This window comes from Capricornis sumatraensis, chromosome 8, assembly GCF_032405125.1.
Source record: "Capricornis sumatraensis isolate serow.1 chromosome 8, serow.2, whole genome shotgun sequence".
Taxonomy (NCBI): Eukaryota; Metazoa; Chordata; class Mammalia; order Artiodactyla; family Bovidae; genus Capricornis; species Capricornis sumatraensis.
This window is the reverse complement of record NC_091076.1, coordinates 99,433,636-99,460,956: the sequence shown is the minus strand read 5'-3', so window position 1 is coordinate 99,460,956 and position 27,321 is coordinate 99,433,636. Positions and strand designations below refer to the sequence as shown.

General features: G+C 38.9%; 1 protein-coding gene across 2 annotated transcripts; it reads right to left on the bottom strand.

Annotated features, from left to right (window-relative positions):
- Positions 1-5,143: 5,143 nt before the first annotated feature.
- Positions 5,144-27,151, bottom strand: PSMD12 (proteasome 26S subunit, non-ATPase 12). 2 transcript variants are annotated; one of them, XM_068976389.1, is made up of 11 exons: positions 26,999-27,151; positions 18,964-19,023; positions 18,748-18,876; positions 17,331-17,438; positions 15,544-15,648; positions 12,496-12,645; positions 12,278-12,412; positions 11,145-11,257; positions 10,331-10,505; positions 8,468-8,545; positions 5,144-7,544 (listed from the first exon to the last, which is right to left on the bottom strand). In XM_068976389.1, exons 1-11 carry the CDS (start codon positions 27,104-27,106, stop codon positions 7,335-7,337), a joined length of 1,371 nt encoding a protein of 456 aa, XP_068832490.1. In that variant the 5' UTR covers positions 27,107-27,151; the 3' UTR covers positions 5,144-7,334. The 2 variants fall into 2 exon arrangements, with proteins under 2 accessions (XP_068832490.1, XP_068832491.1); XM_068976390.1 differs by lacking the exon at positions 18,964-19,023.
- Positions 27,152-27,321: the final 170 nt, after the last annotated feature.

Here is a 27,321-nt window from a genome sequence, read left to right as displayed (position 1 = left end):
GGGGCTTGGCGGGGAGCTGGACCCCAGGTCTCTCAGAAGCCACGGAGCCCCAGGGCACCCTCTCGGCTCAGGAAGAGCAGAGGTGGAAAGGGAAAGGAATGTCAAGTGCTTAAAAGGAGATCTGAACGGACCCAGAGTTTCCTGGTTGTGACAGCAGCCTTGGTGCAGTGGGCCAGATTTTAGGCTCAGGACTGCAACCTGCAACCCCTAGACGGTGAGCCTTTGCCAAAATGTTTGCTTGGAAACCCCAAATTTGACTTGAAGCAGTTGTTTTTTTGGAGGCCTTGTGAAGGACTTGCATTTATCCGTACACTATAATCTACACCTTTCTAAGATTTCTTAACACTTGCTGAAAATTGAGTATGCAGATCTTTAATTAAGGAAGCAAAGTAGCTTCCACAATTTAAGTGACTATTCATTTGGGTTTCTCAGAGGTTTGTATTTGTTTAAAAAACAAAGAGAAAGGAACAATTCTCTAGTGCCTTACCTCTCTTGGTACCAGAACATCTCTTATGTTTATGATCGGTGAAAATGCTGTGTCTCTAGTTAATGATTCCACCCAAATGTTAACTGTGATCTTAGATCACCTTGTCATACTGCCCTTCCATTTTCAACCAATTTGATAACACCTCCTCAGGCTCTGTATCTTCTCTAGTATGTTATCTTGTCTTTTCTGTTGACCGGAGGTCAGTCTTTGACCTTCAACACAGACTTTTGGGAGATTCAGATTATATCCTTTTAAAAACTAATAATGCTTGAAATATTTCAGATATTTAATGACAGTTTTTATTTTGTTGCATATTTTCCTTTCCAATTAGCAGAATTCTCAGTTTCTGAAATTAGTCTCAGCCCAGGAACGAATTGCAGATAACTAGTGAGATGTTGATGTCTCTAGAGGCACTTATTCAGAGAGGGATAAATCTGTATGTGCAACTTAGGGGTCAATGTTAAGGAATGCAGTCTCAAAAATGTCCAAGGAGCTCTCCTTAATGCCTTAAATTCTGCTGTTCTATTCAGATTTAGACCTGCCTCAGTAATTATTCCTTTGTACATTGCTTTTTCAGGTGCTGTTTTTACATTCCTTAATGGCTTCTCTCCAGGTGCTGTCACTCTGACAGCATTCATTCTTGCGCATTTTCTAATACTGTCACGCATCCCTTTCATTATTTGTTTTTTGAAGAGGTACCTGTCCATTCTCTCGTTTAAGCTCTGTTCAGTCTCCAGATATTGTGGTAGTATAGTGGACAAAGCCTGAGTTCTATATCTGACCATCTCATTAATAACTTCTGTATCTTTAGGTTAATCACATAGCCTCTCTAGTTCTAAACTTGTTTAAGTGAGGTTAAACTTCTACATCTTTAAAACATTTTTTTCAGCTTTCAGAGTCTTTGCCTATTGGGCCAGCTTCTTTCCTACCACTTCCGTCTCTCTCTCTATTCCACTGGCTTATTATTTTCCAAGATTTCAAGACTGTAAACATGCATTCTAATTTTAGTAAGGTTATTTTTCTAAAAAAATCCTGAGTGCAGTTCCCCAGCACAGAAAATGTTTTTATAAATTTTTTATTCCCCTCAGATATGAAGACCAGAGCAGATACCAAAGAGATCAGTAGATTATACTTTTGAGTGAGCAGCAACATTTCTGTCATCATTGAAAGGCTCAGAGGAGTTGTGTCCAAAGAATATTTGAAGGAATCTCTGAATTTGAGGCCAAGATAGAAAAGCAAAAAGAGAACTCTATAGGCAAAATTTCAACAACAAAAAAATCTCTTGCCCAAACCAGTGGTTTTCAGCAAATAATAGTTGCCCGTGAAAACTATCTTGTGAGGAAAATGAGCATACTTTTAATGAATTTGAGAGAAGTTTTGATCTAAGATCTAAACTTATCCCAAAGCATATTATTTGTTCAGAAGAGAAACTATGTATACTTGATCCAATTGGGAAAAATGTCAAATGGAATTTATCTCCAGTTAAAAGTCAAAGAACTTCTAAAAAGAAAGCATAATTGTAGTGGCTTTGGAAAAAAATTTCAGTGACCGTTCAAACTTTTTTTTTTAATCAAGAATTCATATTGGTGAGAAACCTAAGTGTGATAACTGTGGGAAAGCATTTATCCAGAATTCGTGTCTTACTGAATATCAGAGAACTCATACTGGAGAAAAACCCTGTAAATTTGTAGGCAACCATTCACTGTAAATTCATGTGTTCAGCATTAGAGAATTCACACAGGAGAGAAACCTTATATATGTAATGAATATAGGAAAGCCTTCAGTGACTACTCATCCTTTATTCAGCATCAAAGAATTCAGTGGGAGAAACACTATGAATGCATTGATTGGGGGAAGTCCTGCACTGATATCTCGTCTCTTACACAACATCAGAGAATTCACATGGGAGTAAAACCCTGTAAGTGTAGTGATTGTGGGAAGGCATTCAGATGAAGTACACACCTTACCCAACAGCAGAGAATTCATACTGGGGGAAAGCTTTATAAATGTAATGAATGTGGAAAAGCATTCAGTGCCCACTCAGTGTTTACACACCAAAGGATTCACACTGGAGAAAAACCCTATACGTGCAGTGAATGTGGGAAGGACTTCCCTGAAAACGCATCCCTTACTGAACATCACTGAATTCATACTGGAGAGAAACCTTATGAACACAGCAAATGTGGTAAAGCATTTAGCCAGAGCACTCATCTTACTCAACATCAGACTTCATACTGGAGAGAAACCCTTTAATGTGAGATGTGGAAAAGCATTTGGTAACAGTTCAATCCTGATCAGACATCAGCAGCTTCACACATTAGTCATCTTAATGATACTGTTTCGTGGACTACTCTATCCTTTCATGATCCACTCTTAACATTTTGGTCGTATGTCTCTTAACTATGCCACCCACTCTTCTGCTTACAATTAGAATCTAGGAATGTTGTACTCAGTTTCCAATACTGACAGTTTTGTTAGGTGCATAGAGATTTAGACTGTTTTCTTGGAGAATTAGCCCATTTATCATTTAATGCCCCTTCTTATCCCTTGCCTGGAAAATCCCATGGACAGAGTAGCTTGATAGGCTACAGTCCACAGGGTCACAAAGAGTTGGACACTACTGAGCAACTTCACTTTCACTTTCTTTCTTTCTTATCCCTTAGTATCTTCCCTGAAGTCTGGTTTGTCTGAAATTAAAGGTAAGTCGGCTTGCTTTTGGTTAGTGTTAGCATGGCATGTCTTTCTCCATCTCTGTACTTTTAACACATTTGTTACTGTTTTCTATGCTTTGTATTTTTTGTTTTCTATCTTCCTTCTTCTGCCGTCTCTGGTTTTAATTGAGCATTTTACGATTCCATTTTCTCTCTTGTTGTACATTAACTATGTCTTTTAAACAGTTTAGTGGTTACCTTAGAGCTTGGAGTATACATTTTTAAATTAAGTGCACATTTAAAGAAGGCGATGGCACCCTACTCCAGTACTCTTGCCTGGAAAATCCCATGGGCGGAGGAGCCTGGTAGGCTGCAGTCCATGGGGGCGCTAAGAGTTGGACATGACTGAGTGACATCACTTTCACTTTTCACTTTCATGCCCTGGGGGGAGGAAATGGCAACCCACTCCAGTGTTCTTGCCTGGAGAATCCAAGGGACGGGGGAGTCTGGTGGGCTGCCGTCTACGGGGTCTCACAGAGTCGGACATGACTGAAGCGACTTAGCAGCAGCAGCAGCACATTTAAATAAAAAGATCCTGCTGCACACATAGCACAGGTAACTTACATCAGAGTATTCCCATCCTTTGTGGCATTGCTGTCATTTATTTCACTTACACATATGCTATGATCACCCAGTATGTTGTCATTATTGCTTTTAATAAACAATTATCTTTAAGAATAAGAAGATATGTTTTTATCCTTCTAAAATTTCTCACTGCTGCTATTTATGTCTTGATGTAGATCTAAGCTTCTGAACTAAATAAAATTTCTTCTGCTAGAAGAACAACTTTTTTTTTGGCCATGCCACGCAACACGTGGGATCTTAGTTCCCTGACCAAGTATTGAACCCGTACTTTCTTCTGTGGAAGCACAGAGCCTTAACCACTGGACCACTGGGGAAGTGTCTGGCAGTTTTATTCTTATATAAATATCCCTTTGAACTGGTTTTAACATATGATTGGTTCCCTTATTGTAAGTTGAACAGAATCTTTGATATGCATATTTTGCATTTACATGCCATGATCTTACCATAGAAAAACCTGTTGAAATTCACGTAACAAAATTAACCATTTTAAAGTGATTCAGTAGAAAATAGTACATTCACAATGTTATACAGTCATCACATGGATCTAGTTCTATAACATTTTTACCACCCCAAACTAAACCCCCTTATCCGTTAAATAGTAACTTTCACTCCCTCCTTCCCCCTGGCAAAGCACCAGTCTGCTTTTTTTTCTCTTGGCTTCACCAGTTCTGGTATTTCATGTAATGGAATCATACCATATATGATCTTTCCTGACTTATTTTCACTTAGCGCCTTTCAAGGTTCATCCTCACCACGGAATATATCGGCATTCCTAACATGGTTCTTTTCTAGCATTTACTCTTAAGTGTGGTCAAGGATCGGTTCTCAAAGTGTAGTGCATGGGTCAGCAGCATCTGCGTCACCTGAGAACGTTAGAAATTAAGATTCACTGGAAATGTAAGATTAAATTTCATAGAAACTCTGGGGGTGGGGCCAGCAATCCCATGTTGGAACACGCCTTGCAGGTGATTCGCAGGTGTGCTAAGTGAGAAACCCCTCAGTCAAAACACAATTAAGATACAGCCTGTCACCAACCCCAAATCAGGAAGAATCCAGGGGGAAAAGCCAACCAGTCGCAATGTACAAAATGTCTTCTCATTGCTTAAAAACAGGATTAGAGAGGAAACATGATTTTGAAAGAAAAAAGGTAATTATCTGTGGCTTTTTGTTATAAACAGTAAAAGAATTGAAAAAAGAAATGATCTTTAAAGTATGAGTTTATTCTCCAGGTTTTCTTAAATACCACAAATTAGTGCTTTTATTGCAGCTATATGCAGAAGCTGAAAACAATTTAAAATATGTTCTTTTATCATACATTTAACACTTACAAGAGACAGAATGGAACGGTATGAATTTTAGAGATGACTTTTTCGATTCAATAAAAAGCACATGGAAATTGAATTACAGAAATGACTGAAAGCATACATTATATAGAAATAAAAGGGTGAAAGGTGTTTCATTAAAAAAAAAAAAAAGTCCCTTGTTACCTCTCCTGCTGGTAACCTAATGAAAACAGTAGGCAAGTATTCTCTGTATTAAAACCCAGTGGTTCTATCCTTCTCATTCATGCAGCTTTAGGTCAGAAATTCAGGGGTGGGGGGCAGGATTTTAGGTTCTAAACATCCCAAATGTTTTACTGCCTTAGGCTAATGGATCTTTTTAACACTAAAAAGTAGTAATTCTTGTTTGCTTGGACAGAAAAAACAAAAAGATGGATGTGCAGTTAACCAAATCAAGTGGGATTTAGTCACTGGGGCACAGTTACAAGTGGCCCCAAATGAGAACACACAAAAAGCTTAGTCTGAGGGTATGTATGTCAAAATAAAAAACAAAGGAGAGGAGCACTTGAGATCTTTATAGCAACATATTTGGCCAAATAGTCAAGGTTTGGCATGTATGAGGGGAATGAGTCCCTAGAAAGATGAAGTTAGTGAAAAGATATTCGAATTAGTTCCAATTCAGTTTACAAACTAACAATACAAAATGATTTTGTTTTCCATCCTTTCTATTCAAAAGAAAATTAAAAACCATATTATATCCTTAGTGCTAATGTTTCTGAGCTTGCAGTATTTTTGGTAAGTTTTTAAAGATGTGTTGTGTGCTGTGCTTAGTCGCTGAGTCGCGTCCAACTCTGTCCATGGGGATTCTCCAGGCAAGAATACTGGAGTGGGTTGCCAAGCCCTCCTCCAGGGGATCTTCCCAACCCAGGTCTCCCACACTGCAGGCAGATTTTTTACCATCTAAGCTACCTGTGATAACAAATGTTATTAATGTGGCCAATACATTAAATTTCTAAAGAATAAAACTAGATCGATACTATGTTATTATTCACAATGACTCAACAAAAATAATAGTCTACAAATGTTCCCAGCCCTGGGATCATGAAATAGAATAATTTAGTGACCATTAAATGGAAAATGAATTTAAAAAACTGTTGTTTTCAAGAATGTCTTTCCCCTCCCCTCTTCACTTGTATTAAGAAAAAAAAAAGACCTTTTACTTTCTTTAGATACATTTTAAATAACCTAACCTTTTCCCCCCATTTTCTCTGAAATCAAATTTTAAAACTTCTAAAATTTGCTCATAAGTGATCTCAGATGTTTCTTTTGACAACAAAGCTACTTCTGTTTTATAATATTTTTTAAAAAACTGTCAAGACTATATCATTTGCCAAGAGGGTGCCCTGAAGTCTCTTTTTTGGGGTCATTTTTAATGCATTTTAGCTTGTTACCTAGTGTGCATATAATGGAACTAAAGTTCCTTGAGGAGAGAATGAAATTGGAGCACTGATGAGGTAATTAGACATGGAAGTTAAAGCCACAAGGAGTTAGAAAAATGACTTTGTGTATTAAACTTAGTCAATACAGTTAGTTCAACAACTGGCCAAGTCAGGGAAAGGGAAGATAAACTACCTCGATTCAAACAGCTTGAATCAAAAAAATAAAAAATAAAACAAAGAGTCTATAGCCTACCAGATAGCTCTGTACACAATCTAGAGACTTTCTGCCACAATACTAAAATACAGATTCTTCACAAATCACAACTTTATCCCAAATGTTCTTACAGGTTCTATGTTGCTTTTAAATTCTACTAAATAACCGATAGCTTTACAACAAAATTTATTTTATTTTAAAAAACACATTTAAATCACTATCCCACAAAATGTTTAGAAACACGGGTAACCATGGAAAGTAAACGTGCATATACTGCTTTTATTATAATAATTATAGTTGTTAGCTGAATGAAAACAAATAGTAGCTAAAAAGGTTTCAAATGACAGAAAAACGTATTTAGGTAAGTTATGACAATTTTTTGAGTACTCAGATGATGAAATGTATATTTCTGCACCAAATGCAAAGTTAACAATGAAATTAAGGTACTAAAAGGGCAAAAGGGGCCTCAAACATCTTCACTATCTTTTAAATTTTAGACAAAAGAGCTGAGAATAGAAAAGGAAAAAAAACCCAACATATACACCATAAAAGTCTTTTTCTTTTTTAATGACTTCCGATTTTAACTCTTTTCTAAAAGCATTAAGGGCATGGAGACCCTTATTGTAGATTATGTATCATCTCCTCTTTGGCTATGAGGTGTGTGGTTTTGTTAACTAGAGACATCAATGAGTTCAGTTTCTGAGACCAGTCATTTAATAAATTATTTGGATCCTTGGGTCTCTGGAAGTTGATAATTCCTGCCAACCTGTCTACTTTAGCAAAGATGGTCTTGTTGACTACTAGATTTGAGAGAAAAGCCTCTGACTCCTGCAAGAGAGAAAGACAAATTGGTTAAAGACATGATAATTTAGATAATAAAATTTAAGGAAAGCATTTTCTAATATCTTCATTCAAGAATATGCAGGGCTAAAATTCATTATTAATAGTTAGAAATTGATATCCTGCAATAATTTACTTACCTTACTGGGAGTCTAGGGCTCACTTTGAATCTCGCCACAAACTTAATACTGTGGGTACTGTTCAAGAGCCTTTGTCAACAGCAACTTGGTCTACCTTCTACCAATGTTTCCCACCAAAAGCAGTATTATACAGTTTGTTTCCAGAAATACTGGTGAGAATATATGCTCTGCCACTTGCTAACTAGATAGCCAAGGACAAGGCACTTTACTTCTAAGGCCTCTGGCGCCCTTGTCCAGAAACGAGAAGAGTTAATGAACTAACCAAGGATCAAGCCCTCTAACCCAAACTATTCCAAGATTCTTCGTTTGCAGTTAGATTGTCAGGATGCCTCTTGCTGACTATACACTTTGCCTAACTCCTATCTCTTTGGTGTTGTACATTTTACCAACATGAAACCCAGACCTGAATACAATATTCCCCTAACATGTCCTAGCAACTTTCCAGGGGAACTGCAGTCAAGTCTCCCTCATATGGTTTATTTCTACAGTTCACTTTTTGAACCTAGATGTATTTATTATAGAAATATATACTTTAGATTCAAATTAATCAGTGTAAAACTAACATATTTAAGTAAAGATGTTAAGTAGTATAATATTCACATAACTATAACTTGGTATTTAGGCTACTCTTTGGTGTTCAAGATAGCTTGGGGAAACCTTCTATCACCTAAACTTAAGGTAATAAAATGAAGTTGATTTGCTCAACTCAATTTTTACAAGTCAACTGATTTTCAAAATGAATGGTTACAAACAATGGTATTTACTACTTACATCAACAGACAGATCCAGAAGCTGAGCCATCCTCTTCATTGTTATCCTTGTGTAGTACTTGGCCATTATTCTAATATTCTGAGGAAAAGAAGGGCGGGCAAGGAGGACACAGCCATCAGTAAAGCCAGAAGCTCATTTGTTTTCCTATCCAAGTACGTTTAATTAAAACGTCAAGACTCAGAGCTTTTATTCTGCTGCAGTCTGCCACTGGGATGAAGCCGGTTCTAAATGTCTACAACAAAACTAAATATTTCAATATTTTGGCTTCTGCGGTTATTTTTAAGTTATTCTGAGCACACTCTACAACTCTTTTAAAATACATATAGTTAAAACACAGGCTTAGCTATATTAGTTGTTAAAAGTTGTAACTGTACTAAAATATTTTTGCTAAATGTAAGAATCTAACATTAAGTTTTTCTATGATACAAATGTTTAAAAGGCTAAAATTTTAAAAAGATCATCTCAAAATATTATCATCACTGTAACTACATAAAGATAACCTGAATTAAATTTCCCAATTTTCACTGGAAGTGGTGCTATTAGAGGTGCCCTCTGGGTATTCTTAATGTTAACCTTACTAACAAAGCAGCCACACTCACAAGGAAAACTGGGGTTCTGGGGAGAAAAATGAGCTCATCTTTGAAGACTGCACTTCATCCCATCGCTAATCAGGGTCAACGGCAACACCAACCTCTCAGGAAGAATAAGAATCACTCAAGACTCCCTTTTTCCTTCATCCTTTCATCAATGACCAAATTCGATTGTCTGTCTTCTTTAAAATAGTTAATTCCACGCCAACCACTCAATTCAAGCCCACAAAGCCCCTCTCACTTAGCTAGTCTTCTTATCTCCAGTCTTTTCTCTCTCCAAATTCACTCTTCACACTTACTCCCAGAGGAATCGTTATAAAATACAAGCTGGTCGTTATCCTCTCAGCTTTCACTACTAGGTGTACAAACTTTGTTATGACCAAGACCTTTTCCGTATCTCCGAAGTCCTTTCTCACTGAGCCCTTTCCTTGGAGGTCCCCAAGTTCCCCGGCTGGTCTGCTGCCTCTGTGACCCAGCACAGCCTAACCCATCTGCCTACAGGGACGGCCCTCCTGTCCTGCCCACTGAACCTTCATACCCTTCTCACAAATCTTACCTCACACATCAATTCCTATAAGTCCAGCTTGACCATTCTACCTGGTGGAACCAATCAACTCTCTCCTTATGCTCCCCTCTCATCCATGTATACTTGTACCATAATACATAATTTATAAATGCCTCTTACACTCTGATGTATTTTTAAACATTTGGAAGGTAGAGACCATGTCTTATTCTCCCATGTGTCCCAGCACTTTGTACAGTGTAGCACATAGAAGGCTCACAATGTTTGTTCTGTGAATGAAGGTTGACATAATTCAATTTGTAGTGACACCCAAGAAGATCAGTTGGGTTTAAAACATGTTACCTGTTTCCAAAACTACCAAGTCAGTACTAGTGAGAAACCACCCCCATCCATCCATCCCTCACATTCTTAAGAAATTCCTTCTGGTTTATATACTATAAAAACGTTTGTATTCCTGAGTGGTCCTCTCAAAATGCAGCATGGTAACACATAGATATCTTATCTGAAAAGCTAACAAGAGGTGGGGAAAAAATGACAAGGGGATAAGATAATTCTGATGTGCTTGGGAAATAAGACAACAAACATCTGAACAGCAAACTTACATCACTACCACACTAGGCATAGAAAAAAAAAAGAAGAATCCTGAAGTGAAGAATTAATCTAAAATAAACATTTGAGAAGTAAAAGTTTTAGCTCGAATTTGCCACAGTTTGCTCCTGAACGGTCATTTCCAGCACGCCAGACCCTTACATGCTCAACAGCTCTGTGTTTCAGGTCTGTCCACCTTTTTTCGCCTTCCTCTGTGTAACCAAAAACGTCAGTTGCAGGACTCTCTAAAGAACCTTTTCTTAATTCCATTCCATAGTCTTCAACAAGTGTGGACCAGCGCATCAACTCCATTGTGGTAAAAAGCTTTAAAAGGTCCCTGTAAATTACAGAAAACTTACTATTCCAAATCTGTAAAGATTGCATTTCATCTAATAGCAAATTTTAAAACATCAAAGATGAATTTTTAGAAAGCTTTGTTTGTAGAACAAGACACGAGGTGATTATTATTTACCAACTTTGTTACCATTTTTCCCACAGTAATTCTGAAAGTGCCTCTCCTACTTATCATTCTGTTCTCTCCTGTATTATATTTGCCAATTGCTGGACTAACTGACTATAAACTTACTAATGAAACAGGTAAAAGAAGAAGAGCATAAAGCCCATGTCTGCTTTACATAACAGATTTTCAGAAGCATGTACTTCTGAAAATCACAAAGCCCCAAACATTTACTAGTGATAAAACTGACTGAATAGTTAAACAAGATCTGCCCAAGTGAGCTTGAAATAAAAACTTCTTGATAAGTGGCTTAGAATGGAGTATGTTATAATCTCATTGTGTTAATTTCTAATGTAGTCCTAACAACACCAACAACAAAAAAAACCACTTTATTTTCTCTGAGTTTATTCTCTAATACGATCTATCAGCAATCAATTAGGAAGCATACACTTAGGTTAATCAGTCTTTCAAAACGGTACTTCTACTGAGACACACTATACTAATTATAAAAGTACTTACTTGTATTTAGGGATTTCTTCTAACTTCTTGTCACCGCTTATCCGGTGAACCAAGTCTGACTGTTCATTGTCAAAAGGAGCCAAGATAACATAAAGGACAACACTTTTCAGGGCCTAAAAAAGTTGTGCAATTCAACAGAATGTAGGCAAGATTAGAAACAAAATGAAAACTCTGGCAGAAAGTGAAAATTCATGGAATAATTGTGCACATTCATCTTTAACAGCGTATTCAAAAGTCTTAGGGGAAAAATCTTATCAGACTGATCTTTTCATAGGGCTTTTTGGTAATATTTACTTTTCATAAAACTATTATAAAACAAATACAATCAATCTTTGTAATGTGAATTACTACCTGGGTTGGCTTTTTTTTTTTTTTGAAATTGAAGTATAGTGATTTAGTTAGTGTTTGTTTCAGGTACTCGAGAAGGAAATGGTAACACACGCCAGTGTTCTTGCCTGGAAAATCCCGTGACAGAGGAGCTAAGCGGGATACAATACATGGGGTCACAGAGTTGGACATAACTGAGTGCCTGAGCACGATTTCTGTTACAGAGCAAAGTGATTCAGTTACATATATAATATACATGTTGTTTTTCAGTTTCCTTCCCATTGTAGGTTATTACAAGATATTGAATATAGTTCTCTATGCTATATGATATATCCTTACTTATTTTATATATAGTGGTTGTATCTGTTAATCTCATATTCCTAAATTATCCCTCCCGCAAACATTTTTTAAAACAAATGTATAAAAGAAAAAGTCTTTATAACAAGTTAGCAGTAAAACGGTGGAATCCACATGTACACTATTCACAAGTTTTGCAAGATAGTTTTCCAAAGTAATGCTGGATCTTTTATCTGTGACTTCAGTTAGAAGGTAACTGCTGTATATGTCTTAAATAGTAGGCCTACATTTCTTCAAAGGTCATCAATAGAGTATTGCCACAATTCATCTGAATCAGTAATGTTAAAGTGAACTATCAACACAATGAACAGAAAGCTGCACCACACAACTGCATGTAATTAGTGAAGTTAAAATTATTTCAAAATAAAAAAAATGCAAATTCTTTCTGATAAGTTTCAACATCAAGTTTAAGACTCTATCTTAAAAAATATATATATATATATTCTTACCTGTTGCCACTTTTCACTTTCTGCCTGTATACAGGGTGTATCATAGATTGCTCTGTAGTGCTTACAAATAGATAAATAAGATCCTTCATGTTGATCCAGCTGAATCATTAAGTTATAGTATTTTAACTTTAATTTCTGTAAAATATTGACAAAATGGGGTTTATGGATTTTTTTCCCAAACATTTTCAAAGTAAACTTACAGTAAGAGATAGGCTTACCTCTGTATTTTCTTCCTGGAAAAATTTGGTGTTAATTTTTTTGCTGATGATTTGTGTACGAATGTAATCCTTCACCGCTAGGCAGAGCCGCATTTGCTCCAAAATAAACTCCACTCGCTCTTTCTTTTCCATTGACCCATAGGTTTCCACCTACCAGAGTAAATCCCCAAGTTTATAATGCTTAGTAATAGTTTACAATTGCAACAAAGTTAAACAGACATTAAAAATTCACACTTGATAAATAATAAGAAACTTCATGCATATTGGGAGAGTGCTGCTAATGATATAAAAAGCTAGTTTCCTTTAGGAAATTAAAATTTTTTAAAAATTATTATACTGTAAAATGGATGTTTTCCTCTGTGTAAAGTTCTATAAATTTTAACACATGTACAGATTTCTGCCGTAACCATTACAATCAAAACCTAGAACAGTTCCATCACCTGAATAACTCTGATGTACCCCCTTCAGTCACACACTGCCCCTACTCATAACCCCCAACAACCAATGATCTGTCCTCTAACACAGAGTTGTCCTTTCAAGAATGTCAAATATGCAACCTTTTGAGACTATCTTTGTTTACTCAGCATAATGCTTTAAATAAGATTCATTCAAGCTGTTGTGTAAATCAAACGGTTCATTCCTTTCTATGACTAAATAGTATTCCACTGCATAGATGAACCCCAGTTTACCCATTCCCCTGCTGAAAAACATCTGGGCTGATTCCATCTTTGGCCTATCGTAAGTAAAGCTTGAACATTAGTGAAAGAGTTTTGTGAACGTAAGTTTTTCTTTTTCTTGGGTACCCAAGGATAGGTTTGCTAGGTTATACAATAAACATATGTTTAACTTTATAAGAAACCTCCACCCTGTTTTCCAGAGTGGCTGCACCATTTTGCATTCTTACCAGCAATCTGTGAGAATTCCAATTGCTTTGCATTGCCACCAGCTCTTGGTACTGTCAGTTTTTTTTTTAATTTTAGCTATTCTAATAGACACTGATGCTGGGAAAGATTGAAGGCGGGAGGAGAAGGGGACAACAGAGGATGAGATGGTTGGATGGCATCACTGACGCAATGGACGTGAGTTTGAGTAAACGGGGAGTTGGTGATGGACAGGGAGGCCTGGCGTGCTGCAGTCCATGGGGTTGCAAAGAGTCAGATGCTACTGAACTGAACTGAATAGGCATGTAGTGGTATCTCATCCTGGTTTTAATTTGCATTTTCCTAATGGCTAATGAAGAAATGACAATTGTAAATATGAAAAAGAGGTCAGTTGTAAGCTAACTATATAATAGTTGAAAGTATTACATAAAATAGAGGCATCAGTCTTTTTAAAATTCAGATAACAGGTCTGATGTGACCCCTTATGGATGTAGAAGTAGATATACACGATACAAGAGAATTCTATCAAGTACTATGAAAAAGTTCCTAATATAATACCTGGCACACATACACTATAAATGATTTATAAAATCTAGAATGACACTTTTACAAAGTAGACTGAAGTAAGGCTATTGTTATTACTATAATTTGGCCTAAAAATTTTTTATTTCACTGCTTCTCCTGTGTAAATTTTAAAACTAGTTATTCAACACTGTGCCAAGCACTCTACATACACTAATTCTCCTTTGTAATTTCTTAAGGAAAATAAACACACACACACACAGTGAACCATTAATGTTTCCTTTCTACATCTTCACTCACTCTCTCTCTGTCAATTGCTTTGAAGCAAATCTCAGACAAGACATTAAAAATAAATATTTCAATATGGTATGTCTAAAAGATAAACCCTGAAAAAATTCTTACATAAAAATTCTTTGTATCATTAAATATCTAGTCACTCTACAGTAGTCTCATTCATTTTTTAATCAACTCAGAATCCAAATAAGACTCATACTTTGCAATCTGTACATATGTTTCTTATGTCTTTTTCCTTGCAATTTATTTATTGAAGAAATCAAGTCAATCATCCTATAGTTCCCTAGAGTCTGGAGTTTGTGGAGTGCATTCCTGTGGTATCATTTAACTGGCTCCTCTGTCCCAGGTATACCTTAAAAACTGGTAGTTAAACCTTTGTATAATTGAGGTTAATTTTGGGGGCACAAATACTTCACAAGGGATGTTAAATCATGAGGCATATAATTCTCCTGCTTGGAAAACAAGAGTTTGAAGACAAAACTATGCAGAGAATAAAAAGATTGGTGGTTGCCAAGGGTTAGGGAAAGGAAGGGATAAACAGGCAGAGCAGAGGGTTTTCACAAGCAGTGAAACTATTCTGTGTGCCACTACCGATATGATGGTGGAGACATGTCATGTTTGTCAAATCTATAGAGTGTACGACACCAAGAGTAAACCCTAATGTAAAACTATGCTCTCTGGGTGATAACGATGTATCAGTGCAGGGTCAATGACTGTAACTAAGGCACCACTCTGATTTGGGATGCTGATAGTGGCAGAGGTTGTGTGTGGTGTGAGGCAGTGGATACATGGGGAATCTCTGTATTTCCCACTCAGTTTTGCTGTGAACCTAAAACTGCTTTTAAAAATAGTCTTTTAATTGAAAAGAAAAACATGTGTTGGCGGGGGTGGGTGACTTGAAGTCAAACAGAATTAGTGTGAATCCAAACTCAACCACTTCTGGACAGTGACTATAGTTACTTAACTCCTTTGACTCAGTAGCCTAGAAACTGCCCACCAATCAGATACTCATTAAAAATGAGGCCAATGATTAACAGTAAATTCCTAAGGCACAGAGAGATATACATGAATTACTGGTTTAAGTTCTAAAGAGAATTAAAATGTTCAAAAAATAGCATAGAGTTAAGACTAATTTGTTGATTTTAGTTTTCAAAACTTTTTAAACAGTTAAATGTAGTTGGGGCCATAATTACACTATTTCCAGCTGCTTGAATAACCTCACACACCACAGTACTCAACTCTTAATCTTGGTGGTTCAGAAAAAAGCAATAAGGTGCCCAAAAAAGCAATTATAAGAAAATACTGCTGATTGAATAGAAAATTTTACATACCCTAAAATGCAGCTCCTTACCTGTAACTCTTGTAAAATGGAGGCTGCCTCTTTGACGTCACCGTTTTGTTCTTTTATTGTGGCTAACGTTTTTGTCAGCCGAGCACGCTCAATTTCAACATAAATCTACAAATACAAGAAATTCATATTATCCAAATTCCTACAGAAACATGTTAAAATTGAAAAGGCAAAACTGAACTATCATCAAACAAGGTATTTCTCTGCAGCTGTCATGTACTTGTCTTCCTCATATAAACATTTTACATTTCACACTCACATAATTTTAAAGAAGACATCTCTATAAAACATTATCCATATTTTGCAGCTTCCATTTGAGAACCTAAGTAGGAAATCACTGTGCTTAACAAATAACAGGGCCAAACAGCAAAGACAGTGCCACAGAATGGCACAGCCACAGAAAGCACCTTTAAAAGAATTGATTATTTGAAAAATAACACTCTGCAAAGAGCACAGGCAGTCCAATAACTGTAATACAACCAATACTCTCATTCTGACTTGTTTAAATGCAAGGCTACTTTCTCTAAAAATATCTGATCTTGTAAACTATTAAAAGTTACTAGCATTTTTCATAGCTATAGCTAATGTTCAGTTAATAATTTCCAACAAATGAAGCATTAAAAATATAACTGTAGCCTAACAGAGTCTAGGGGACTAACTTTCATGCTTGTGCTTGTTGACCTGCTTAGCCTTTCCTCTGCAACAACCGCTTTCCCCACTTACTCCCAAAACCTTATCTCAAATGATAACAACATGGCTTACGGTTTCCTAAATGTATTAAGCATTTCTCACTTGCTATCTCTGCATATAATTTCCCCTATATCTAAAATGTCCATCTCCCTACATCCGGGCCCAGTATTACTTGTCTTCATTCTTTTTTGGATGCCACTTCACAGCATGTAGGATGATCTTAGTTCCCTGACAAGGGATTGAACTTGAGCCCCTTGCAGTGGAAGCATGGAGTCTTAACCACTGGACACCACGGAAGTCCCAGAATTAGTATTCACTCTCAAAAAGCCAGGTGAGCCACCATCAACTCTTTGAGGCTTTCCTGAGGTCCTCAGCCAGTCAATCCTCACCTCTGTGCTGCAGGGGCACTCTGCTACTGTCGTGACCAGCACAGTAACTATTTCTATGACTGACTTCTTTTGACGTTAAAAATAGTGCCCTGCCCATTTTGGACCTCGCACAATACAGCCAGGTGCTCAATAAACATTTAATGAACTAAACTGTCAGAGAGGTAATAAGTTAGATATAAAACTAAGTTTTTGTCTTCAAACCACAAAAATCTACCTAGAAAGAAATGTATCTACCACAGTCACCATTTCATACTTGCCCTTTTTAGAGAAACACAGACTGGGTTGCGGGGGTGGGAGGCATCCAAAAAAATACAGATGCATTTTGAAAAGAGTGAAATTTTGAAAGCTAACCTCACACTGCAACACTATATGAAACCTCTGCTACACCAAAGAAAGATTTCTCAAGCAGAGCTAGCTGACGTGAAGAAATAACCTCATGTTTAATATCAGCAAATGTAAAACTGGGATAAGATGACTAATTTTTAGAAAAATCTGGATATACTAAGATTGTCACTATTTATATTCACTGGCATGTGAGAAGACACTAGATGTACAAAGATATGGGTTAAATTAAAGTGATGACATTTTGTGTATTTGATCTCAAAAATACATACATATGTACTTAAATAAAATGTTTAAATACCTATGTATCTCTGAATACAGGTAAGCCAGTACTTATCTCACTGTGAGTTATACTAATAGAAAACTCACCTTTCCTTCTGTAACCATTCGTAGAGTATCAATTAATCGAAGTTTGATGGGAAGGTCTGTGATTTCTTCAACGTAAGTACAGCACTGTTGAACCATTTTTGCAACAGCCTAAAATAATAAAATCCATTCACAAGTTAAATTCATTCCTCACACAGGAAAAGGAACTATTTTATTTATGGAAGTGCTGTGGTCAAATCTGGTCTCCCAAAAAACTATATATTGAAATGCCTATATAAAAAAAAAAAACCCTCCCTTAGCTAAGAAGTACTGAATACTCAGTAACAAATCAATAAAGGAAAGGAAAACCTCAGTCACAAAGACTTCACCCTCCTTTACAACTGGTGAGATCACACAAAAGGACAGGTAAGAGAGGCATGTCTGGCAAAGTCTGGCAGAAGGCTGGCTGGTTAGTTTTCTTGCAGCCGAGAAGAAAAGTATGGAAGAAGTGGCAGCAGACTAAAGGTGTGGGGAAGAGAAAAGCACAATTTAACAGTAGCCGTGATAGCAATGAAGCCAAGAAAAAGAGTCAGTGGCAGAAGCAGAAATTAAACAACAGTTCCGTCATCTGGGTGGAGAGAAGGAGCCACAGCCAGCCATGCTCACCCCAATAAAATGTGACACTGAGAAGCACAGCATCGCTTGCCCACAGTTCCCAGACAAGTAATACAAGCAGGCTGGACGATATTTTTTCCAGCTCTAACAGTCTATGATCTAGGTCAGGGGTCAGCTAACCTCTTCTGTATATTTTTATTAATATTTACACAGTAAGTATTTTAGACTTTATGGGCCAAAGCGTCTCTGTAGCAACAATTCTGCTCTGACTTGTAACTCCATAGACACATGACAGACAGGTGTGGCTCTGGCCCCCAAAACTTATTTACAAAGGTGGCAGGGACAATTTGGTCCTTGGTCCATAGTTTGCCAACCCCTGTCTAGATCCTAAATGGCACAGCATAACCACTGATAACACTAATCAGGACTCCTGTCATCAGGAAAATGTTATATTCAGCATATTTAAAGATAGCAGAAAAGTAAACAGAATATCTTGCCTCAAAAGTAAGATAAATACTAAGTGTCTAATAAAAGACATGATTAACTAAATTATAATTAATCAACTTGATGGATTATAATGCAGCAATTTAAAATCACAACTATGAAGGAGCTACATGGAACTAGAAAAAAGCTGCATCAACACTCTCACAGCAATTTTGTAAAAAATATGCAACTACATAAAGACTAGAAGAAAAATAAAAGCAGTTGTCATGAGAATATGGACAGAATTTTTAAAAACTCTCTAAATGCTGTAATGTTGACTTAACATTATTAGATTTAAAATAGATTCATAGAAAGGTTTTCTTTTTCTAAAAGTCCTTATTCAAATTTGAATGTATTTGTTTTTGACCAATCTTGAACTCACTTGTTTTAATTGACTCCGTCTTTTTGACAAAAGCATAATATTTTCATTAAGTAAATCCCATTCTTTAGCCTCATAGCACATCTTCACTATTGCAACCAAGATACGGGATGTGGACACCATATCAGAAGCCTGTCAGAATGAAAATACACTTAAAGTTAATGGAACAATGTCAAATGAAATTGATGGCAATTGAGGTTTTCATTATAATCTACTCACAGTTCGGGTCTGTTTTTCCAAAGAGAGAAGGGTTTCAATGACTTCTTGAAGTCTTCCTTCCTAAAACAAAAGGTAAATGAACAATAAAAACACCACCACCGACGCAAAGCCAAATAATTTAGTCTGACATGAGGCGTTTCTGAAACAGTAAAGACAAAATCAACAGTCTGTTTTAGAGAACAGAGGCCACCTGCACAACTGCTGTGTTTTTCTCCCTTTCAAGATACTGCCTGCTTCTCTGGAGGGCTCCAGAAGTCAGTGGTTCCCAACGTGGGGCCTACAAGCTATTTTTAACATTTCAAAATGCCTAGGAGAAATGGAATCTAGTAAAACAATGATTTAACACCCAAGGAAAACAAGTCTTTGTTTTGGATTCTAATTCATCGCTTCAGAGCGGTAACACCTGTTTATCTTGTTCTGAACAGAGACTCCTCACCTGAGCCTTAAATTCGTGAAAAAAACTTTAAAACACAGAGTTCTGAGGAGAAACAAAAAGGATATTTGCTGGTAAAAAGATAGGAAACCTTGGTTTAATTTTTCAATGACTTTAGGAATAAAGTAACTGTGCTTAAAGAAGATGAAGCCCACCTGAGATTACCGCTTGGCATGCATGCCAAACCAAGTAACACCAAAGCAAGCAATACCCACTTGGCATGCATGCTATACCAAGTCATGAACTGACAGAACCTCTATCCCACATGGAAAAACAAAACATTCTCCCTGGGGCATACATTAAGAAATGAGAACAACAAAACTCAAATAATATAAACCTAGATAATCACACACCAGGACTAAAATAAGCCACCATATTAGGAAACACACATTTTGGTAAAAACAAGACCAACCCACAACACAGAGACTGCATTTATTTAAGGTAATGATATTAATAACAGTGAATAAACTAGAAGTAATGAGGAGGGTTTCATTTATAAACTGCTTTTCTAACCGTAAGGAACTTTATTTGTACGTTAATGACATTCCCAGATGATCCGTGAGTACCATCCCCTTTTCCTCTTTTACTGGCTGTGCTGGGTCTTGGCTGCTGTGCAGGCTTCTCACTGCAGTGGCTTCCCCTGTCTTGGAGCAGGGGCTCTAGAGTGCTCGAACTTCAGTAGCTGCAGCACGCGGTTCCTAGGCGCTAAAGCACAGGCTCAAGGGGGTGTGGTCCACTGGCTTAGTTGCTCTGTCCAGAAGATTCCAGTCTTCCTGGATCAGAGATGGAAACCACGTCTCATGGATTCTTTACCTCTAAGCCACCAGGGAAGCCAGAGTACTACTTTTTTACTGATGAAAGAAACTAAACAACTTCTGAATTAAGCGCACAAGTAATGTTTAAACTTTTCAAAATACTGTTTCCATATTTTCCATATGAATTTTCCATGCAGCACAGAAAGTGTACTGTATAGCCACTGTATGAATTTATTAATTCAATCTGAAACATATACAATTACTAACATTTTAACAGTTTCCTATGCAAAGGGGAGCACCAGTTCTGAAAGCTATATAGGCTCACGTACATTTATTGTACACAATAAATGCTGCCTAAATGCTTCTGTCCATCAGAGCAGAACAAAGAATAGGGCTATAAATTCTCCAAAGCTAAAGGCCAATAAATCATAAAAATCAAAGAATCTAAACCTGTGTTGTTCAAGGGTCAACTGTAGTTTCCACAGGAAAATGGTTACTATGTGGCAACAAAACATAGTGCAAGAATCGCTAAAATGCAAAATACTGTTGACTAATGGTACCCTCTTGTTGCTTTTGTAATTACCATTAGTCACATGACTGACCCACAGAAAATAGTTTACTACAAGTGGTATTTTAATTCAGAAATATGGGTTTTAAAGAACGGTACCATATATAGGAAGGAATCACACACCACTCTAGGGCTGGGGTCTACCGGTATCAATAGGACATTAAATGTCACCATCACCGTCTCAGAAGGGCACTCTTTGATACTGCTCTCTAAAGTCAACAGTCACTCAGCACCCCCTTAACACTCCAGCCCACTGAGTTTCCGGTCTCCAACGACTCTGTGGACAAAGACCGGCACTACCTGAACTAAAGGATACTGGCCCTAGATAAGATAACGTATCAAAAGAATGATTTCAATAAGCTCAGATTCCTGCATCTTCCCCTACAGAGAAAAACTCTAAAATCATTAATTGAGCTGTCTGTTTTGGTGATTAGAAATAATCATTTGATGTTCAACTACATGTTTTTCTTTTTTTCCCCGGCCAAAACTCCTATACATTCTGGTTCCTCCCTTAACTTTTTGGAACAGGCTCTCAGAGATATCTCAGTGGCTGCCTTCCTGGGCGACAGTCCTCAGGAATGCTGCAAATTAAGACATAATTCTCAGCTTAAAGGTTGTGCATTTTTTTTCAGCTGATAACCCCAAACTCCTTTCCATCTTCATGTTCACCGTCTTTCTAATTTCACTAGAATGTACGCAGTAAGAGCAGGGGGCTGTGTCTGTACTGTTGCCCACTGTAACTCAGTGCTCTGCACCTGCCCAAACTTACATCCCTTTATACCTTGTACTGTAGTTATTAATATACAGGTCTCCAAAGTGTTTTGTAAGTTCCTTTAGGGCTAGACCTTGTTTGATTGGGGCTTCCCTGGTGGCTCAGCCGGTAAAGAACCTGTCTGTAAAGCAGGAGACCTGGGTTCCATTCCTGGGTTGGAAAGATCCCCTGGAGAAGGAAATGGCAACCCATTCCAGTATTCTTGCCTGGAGAATTCCATGGACAGAGGAGCCTGGTGGGCTACAGTCCATGGGGTTGCAAAGAGTCGGACAGGACTCAATGACTAACACCTGTCTGATTGGGGCTTCCCAGGTGGCTCAGTGGTGAAGAATTTGCCTGCCAATGCAGGAAACACGGGAGACTCAGGTTCAATCCCTGGACAGGAAAACCCCCTAGAGAAGCAAATGGCAACCCACTCCAGCTTGGAAAACCCCATGGACAGAGGAACCTGGCGGGGGTCTTAAAGAGTTGGACACATATACCATTGTTTGACTGTATCCCTTGCAGCAACTTGCACATAGCATGTGTCGAATGAACTGACGTTGACCTGAACTATTCATTTGATCTTGGCTTACAATTCCTGATTCTTACTATTACAGTAAGTAGAATGTAACAAATTATATAGCTGACAATTCAGTGCTGAGGGACACGATCATCAGTTTCATTAAATGCAACTCCCAATTCTCAAACCATCCCACTTTTCATCCAGTCTTCCACGTTCAAGCCTATGGCTAAACACCTTCCTCCTCTTCCTGTCTCATCCTTGCAGTCCTACGTCCTCGACGCTGCCTTTCAGGGCAGAGAAACAAGATGGTTAGAGCTACCAAAACCAACTTGTTAGAACATGTGACTCTTGTGACTCCTTCTTCTCATTAAAATAATCCTTGTCAGTGAGGTCAATGACTAAGGAGTTTGTTCAACATCAATACATGCTGGGGATCTGCATGTTCTATATGTTTGTGTCCTTTAACTCCTAAATGACCTGATCTTTCAATGACCTCCTTAAACAACCTAAATAAGAAAAGGCTAATAAAATGCTAACCACAATTAACTGAAGTGAAATGCCAATCCAATACTTTTAAATGACCTATTTCTTGAAGGGGTCTTTTGTCCAAGCCATGGACAATCAAGTAAACTGTTTCTCATTTCACCTCCTCTTTATTTTTAGTATTAGAAGAAGAGAAGAAGTTGCAGGTGACCAAAAGAAATGAAAAGACTTTAAGAGGAGGGAGAAACAAAGGATATATTTAATTAAGGAATGCAAGTAGTCCCTAAACACCCATGTGTCAAATACTGGTGATCCAAAAGCAGGGGGTGGGGGGGTTGTGGGGGATGGGGGCGGGGTAGGAGGGGAAGCTTCTGCAGCCAGAACTGTTAAACACTGTATCTCCACAGTTCAGAAAAGGCCTTCCCAAACTAATGGTTAAGTCCTGAATGCAAGAGTGAAACAATGATTATCACAAACTAGCGTCACTTTCATTACCTCACCAATCTGATACAGGGCCCTCAAACACCAATCACAGAAGCAGCAGAATGTAATGTTTAAAACAGGCTCTGCAGGGGCTTCCCTGGCAGTCCAGTGGTTAGGGCTCCATGCTTCCACTGCAGGGGGCAGGGGTTCAATCCAGGGGGACTAAGATCCTGAGTGGCCAAAATACAAAACAAAAACAAACAAAAAACCCGGGCAGGCTCTGCAGCCAGTCTCCTTGAGTCGAAATTCCAGATCTACCACTGTCTTACTTCAGGCAAGACACTGACCCTCTCTGACCCTCAATTTTCTCTTCAGTGATATGAGCGTAATAATAGTTCCTACCGCAGAGTCGGTGTAAGGATTAAAGCAATACCTAGGAAGGTATGCCTGAATGTTCAAATGTATGTATGTTACAATCAGCATAACAGCTAACATTATTAGTTACTGTTGTTACTTGCTGAGTGTTAGGACACAGAAACAGAACTGTACTAGGTCACAACTGTAAGAGATACAAAAGGCCTAGATTTGGCAATTTTACCACCTGGGTTTAGACTTCAGTTGGACTTTCCAAGGCTTCTGCTATATGTGGTTTTCTCACCTGATACATTCTTATTCTCGACACACATAATCTTTTACCTTAAATTGCCTTCCATATTTATAAAATGTCTTAAACACAGAAGTGACAGTCTCTTAACGAAGCCACGGGACATAGCAAAAAGAACACTTGCTACCTGTTGCCAGGAGACCTCAGCTCAACCTGACTCTTCTCTAGACCTTGGATAACCGCTGAATCTACCTGAACCTTAGTTTTCTCAGAAGTGAAGATAAGAAAACTTGCTTCAGTTTTCTTGATGGGTTCAAAATGAAAAACAAAAGCATGTATGCTAGGGCTTGCCTGGTGGCTCTGTGGTCAAGAATCCACCTGCCAATGCAGCAGACATCGCTTCGATCCCTGATCTGGGCAGATCCCACGTGCCGCAGAGCAGCTAAGCCGATGAGCCGCTACTGCTGAGCCTGTGCTCCAGAGCCCGGGAGCTGCAGCCACTGAAGCCCATGGGCTCTACAGCCCACAATGGGCAACAAGAGAAGCCCCCGCGGTGAGAAGTCGGCACACTGCAGCTAGAGAGTACCTGCTGCTCTCTGCAACTAAAAGAAAAGCCCGCACAGCTACGAAGACCCAGCACAGCCAAAAAAATATACAAATAAATAAAATTATATTAAAGAATGTATGTTAAAATATTCCATGCATTCCAATGTAGAAATGCAGTGTTTTAAGCATTTTTTCATGATTAGCAGAATGCTTAGAATATAAAATGATGAATAAAAAGCAAAACAGAAACATACCCTAAAAAAAACTAAGACAACTATCTTATCCAAAAGTTGAAAACTGTGGTCTGTATTAAAAAAAACCTTCTACCCTCCATGCCCCAGCCCTCTTCCCCGGCCCCACCTCCCCACAAAGAAAATTCACATCTACACCTTGTTGTGTTCAACAGGCACAGCACCTTAAAAGAAAAACCAAAATAAGTTTAACAGGTCCCAACGTTCCTGGCTTCAAACATTTCCATCAACTTGATACCTAAAAAAAATCAGTTGGCCTTTGAGTTTGCAAATCCATTCAACTATCTTGAACATAACCACAATGTTGTAAATAAATGCCATACACTGACCACTAAAACAACTGTAGCAGCAACATTATTTTTTCCTTACTGGCTTCTAAGCGATTAGAGAGCAAGAGTTTTATCCACTCATCTTTATACTCTCCACAATGTCCAGCACTGACTGGGTCTTGCACACAGTAGGCTGTTAGAAGAGACTGCTAAGGGGAAGGTTTTCTTTTACCGTCATCTTAGTTCTAGGAATAGCTGTACTCCTTTAAAGCAATTAGCTGCTTCTTTATGGACACTACTAAATCTATTAATTCCAAAGAGGTGGTTCTGGGGCTGACTCTGGACTGAACATATGTTTTGTTTGATCTATGTGGTACTGCCTCAAACAGTGCTTCAAAGCAGTTTAGTGTCCAGTTTCTAAATACAGAGGCAATTCATACAAAAACCCATATTCTGGTCACTCCCACAAATAAGAAGAGTTGACAAGGCTTGGCCTTCATCCTCCATTGGCAAAGCTGAACCTAAGATGCAGAGTTCCTGCCCCCTTTCCCAGTCCAGGTGCTCAGAAGTTCAGCTTTTCACCACACTTTGCTCACTGGGCAGGACAGCTCAGTGGGAGCAGAAACTCTAGAGTCAGTGTGCCTGGGTCTGTACCCTGGATCCATCACTTTACTATCGCTATGACTCTGGATCGTGTGACTTAACTTCCCCTAGACCGTTTTCCTGTCTGTGAAATACAAATGATAATAATGTGGACCTCACAGGGCTATGCTGAGGGTCAAATGAGTTAATACGTGTAAACAAACACTAAGAAGAGTACCTAGCACTGCAGAAAGCAATCAATAAATGTTAGCGATTATCTGCCCGGCTCTGGAGGTGTCTTCAGTTTTCCAACCTCTATGTAACTGGTTTGTTTACACTAGCAGCTAGAAAGCTCAGAGATGAATCTACGGTTCCCTTCCCCTTAGGGTACTGAACCTAAGAAATACAGGTCTATCAACTTCATCATCTTTTCCTATCCCTGACTTTACTAAAGCCCCACTACATTCTTTTTCTGGGAATAAGGGAAGCATTAAAAGGGTTCTTTCTAAAAACTAAAGGTGAAGTATTGACACTCCTCCTGCCCCTGAATTGTTTTAATGTACTTAGATAGAAAGCTCCATAATAAACAAAAACAACTCTATTAGTGAATGCATCCCAGATGAACTGTGATAAATGACTGTGGATAGATTGATCAAAGAATTTAAGGAGGCCTGAGCATAATCCTTAACAACCTCCTATAATGGAACTGATGCAACCACCATCCAAACCCTAGTCAGGCAAAGTGAAAGTCACTCAGTCGTGTCCCACTCTCCAGGCCAGAATATTGGAGTGGGTAGCCTTTCCCTTCTCCAGGGGATCTTCCCAACCCAGGGATCGAACCCAGGTCTCCTGCATTGCAGGCGGATTCTTTACCAGCTGAGCCACAAGGAAAGCCCTAGTCAGGCAAACCTAGGTTTAAATCCCTGGTTCCACCTATTACTCACTGTAACCATCGACAGACAACTCTGAGCCTTGGTTTCTTTACACACATACACAAAGTTGCCTGACACACAGCAGTGGGGACATGATAAATGCTTGGATCAAGTAAAATTTCTATTTCATGGGAGATAAGCAGTTGGGCTTAAACTACAGTTCAAGACCTCTGCTAATCATGGTATTCTCATTTGTTTTTACTCGCGAAGTTCCCGCTCCTAGGATGACTCCTCCCCATTCCAATATTACTCATTCTTCAAGATCTAATACAAACGTCAGCTTCTCTGAAAAATCCTTCTTTAAACCACCAGTAAGAACGAACAGCTTCCTTCTGTTTTTCAGTAACACTTTCATATTCGTATGGCACTCACTAGCATATGAGACTCGTCTAATTCGTTGTGTACACGAACTCCTCCTTAAGGACAGGGGTCCTGAATTAATCCCCTTCGTACTATCACTTTCCCGTCCCTTCTTCTGGCCAAGGGCCAAGCACATCGCCACGATCCGTCCGCAACTTAACAAGAGAAACTGATTCGGCAAGAGCAAGAAATAAACTCTCTGATCTACCGTGAATGCTGAAGCCGCCTTAAACCCTGAGGAACTACTGAAGAAAACTTGAAACGGTATCCACGAAAAGGCAAAAAATACTACTGGAGTCCCAACTTCTACGGGAATGAAGTGACCATCTGTCCTGGGGAGGGTCTGGGAAGCTGGAAGTACTACGGTACTCCCGTTGCGGGGTCTCCCTGGTCGGGCAGACCTGGGATGTCCCGGTTATGCAGGCCTAACTCGGGCCGGACAGACAACAGCGGGATGCGCGCTCCAGCCCGGAGGCCCCCTGAGGCCTAAGCAAGCTTGGCGCCGTGACTCAGCCCCTGGCGCCCGCCAACAGTCAGCCGGCCTCCCCTCACCTTGGCCAGCTTCTCGCACTCGGGCAGTCGCTGATCCACCGTGGCGCTATAGTCCACCTCCATCTTGACAATGCGCCCATCAGCCCGCTCCGAGCCACCGTCCGCCATGGTCCCCGCCTGAGCGTCCCTTGATGTCCCCCTGCTTCGGCCACCACTCGTCACCCACACCGGAAGCCGCCGGCGCACCCGCTCAGGCAGTGCGTCGGCAGCCCGCGCGAAGGACCCCGCGAGGCCCCCTGCGCTGGCCGCCAGTCAGGCACCGCCGCGGACAGCCCCGGGGTGGTGGGCGGAGCGGGGGGGGCGTGGCTCGAGCGTGCACGCGC

What these genes read in the sequence shown, in the direction of transcription:
- PSMD12 (XM_068976389.1), bottom strand. Translation starts at nt 27,106, where the DNA reads ATGGCGGACGGTGGCTCGGAGCGGGCTGATGGGCGCATTGTCAAGATG. An exon ending in GAATGGTTACAGAAGGAAAG is followed by an intron (nt 15,649 to 17,330) that starts GTGAGTTTTCTA and finishes TTGTATTTGTAG; the next exon opens with ATTTATGTTGAAATTGAGCG. An exon ending in GAAGAAATCCCTAAATACAA is followed by an intron (nt 10,506 to 11,144) that starts GTAAGTACTTTT and finishes TGTAATTTACAG; the next exon opens with GGACCTTTTAAAGCTTTTTA.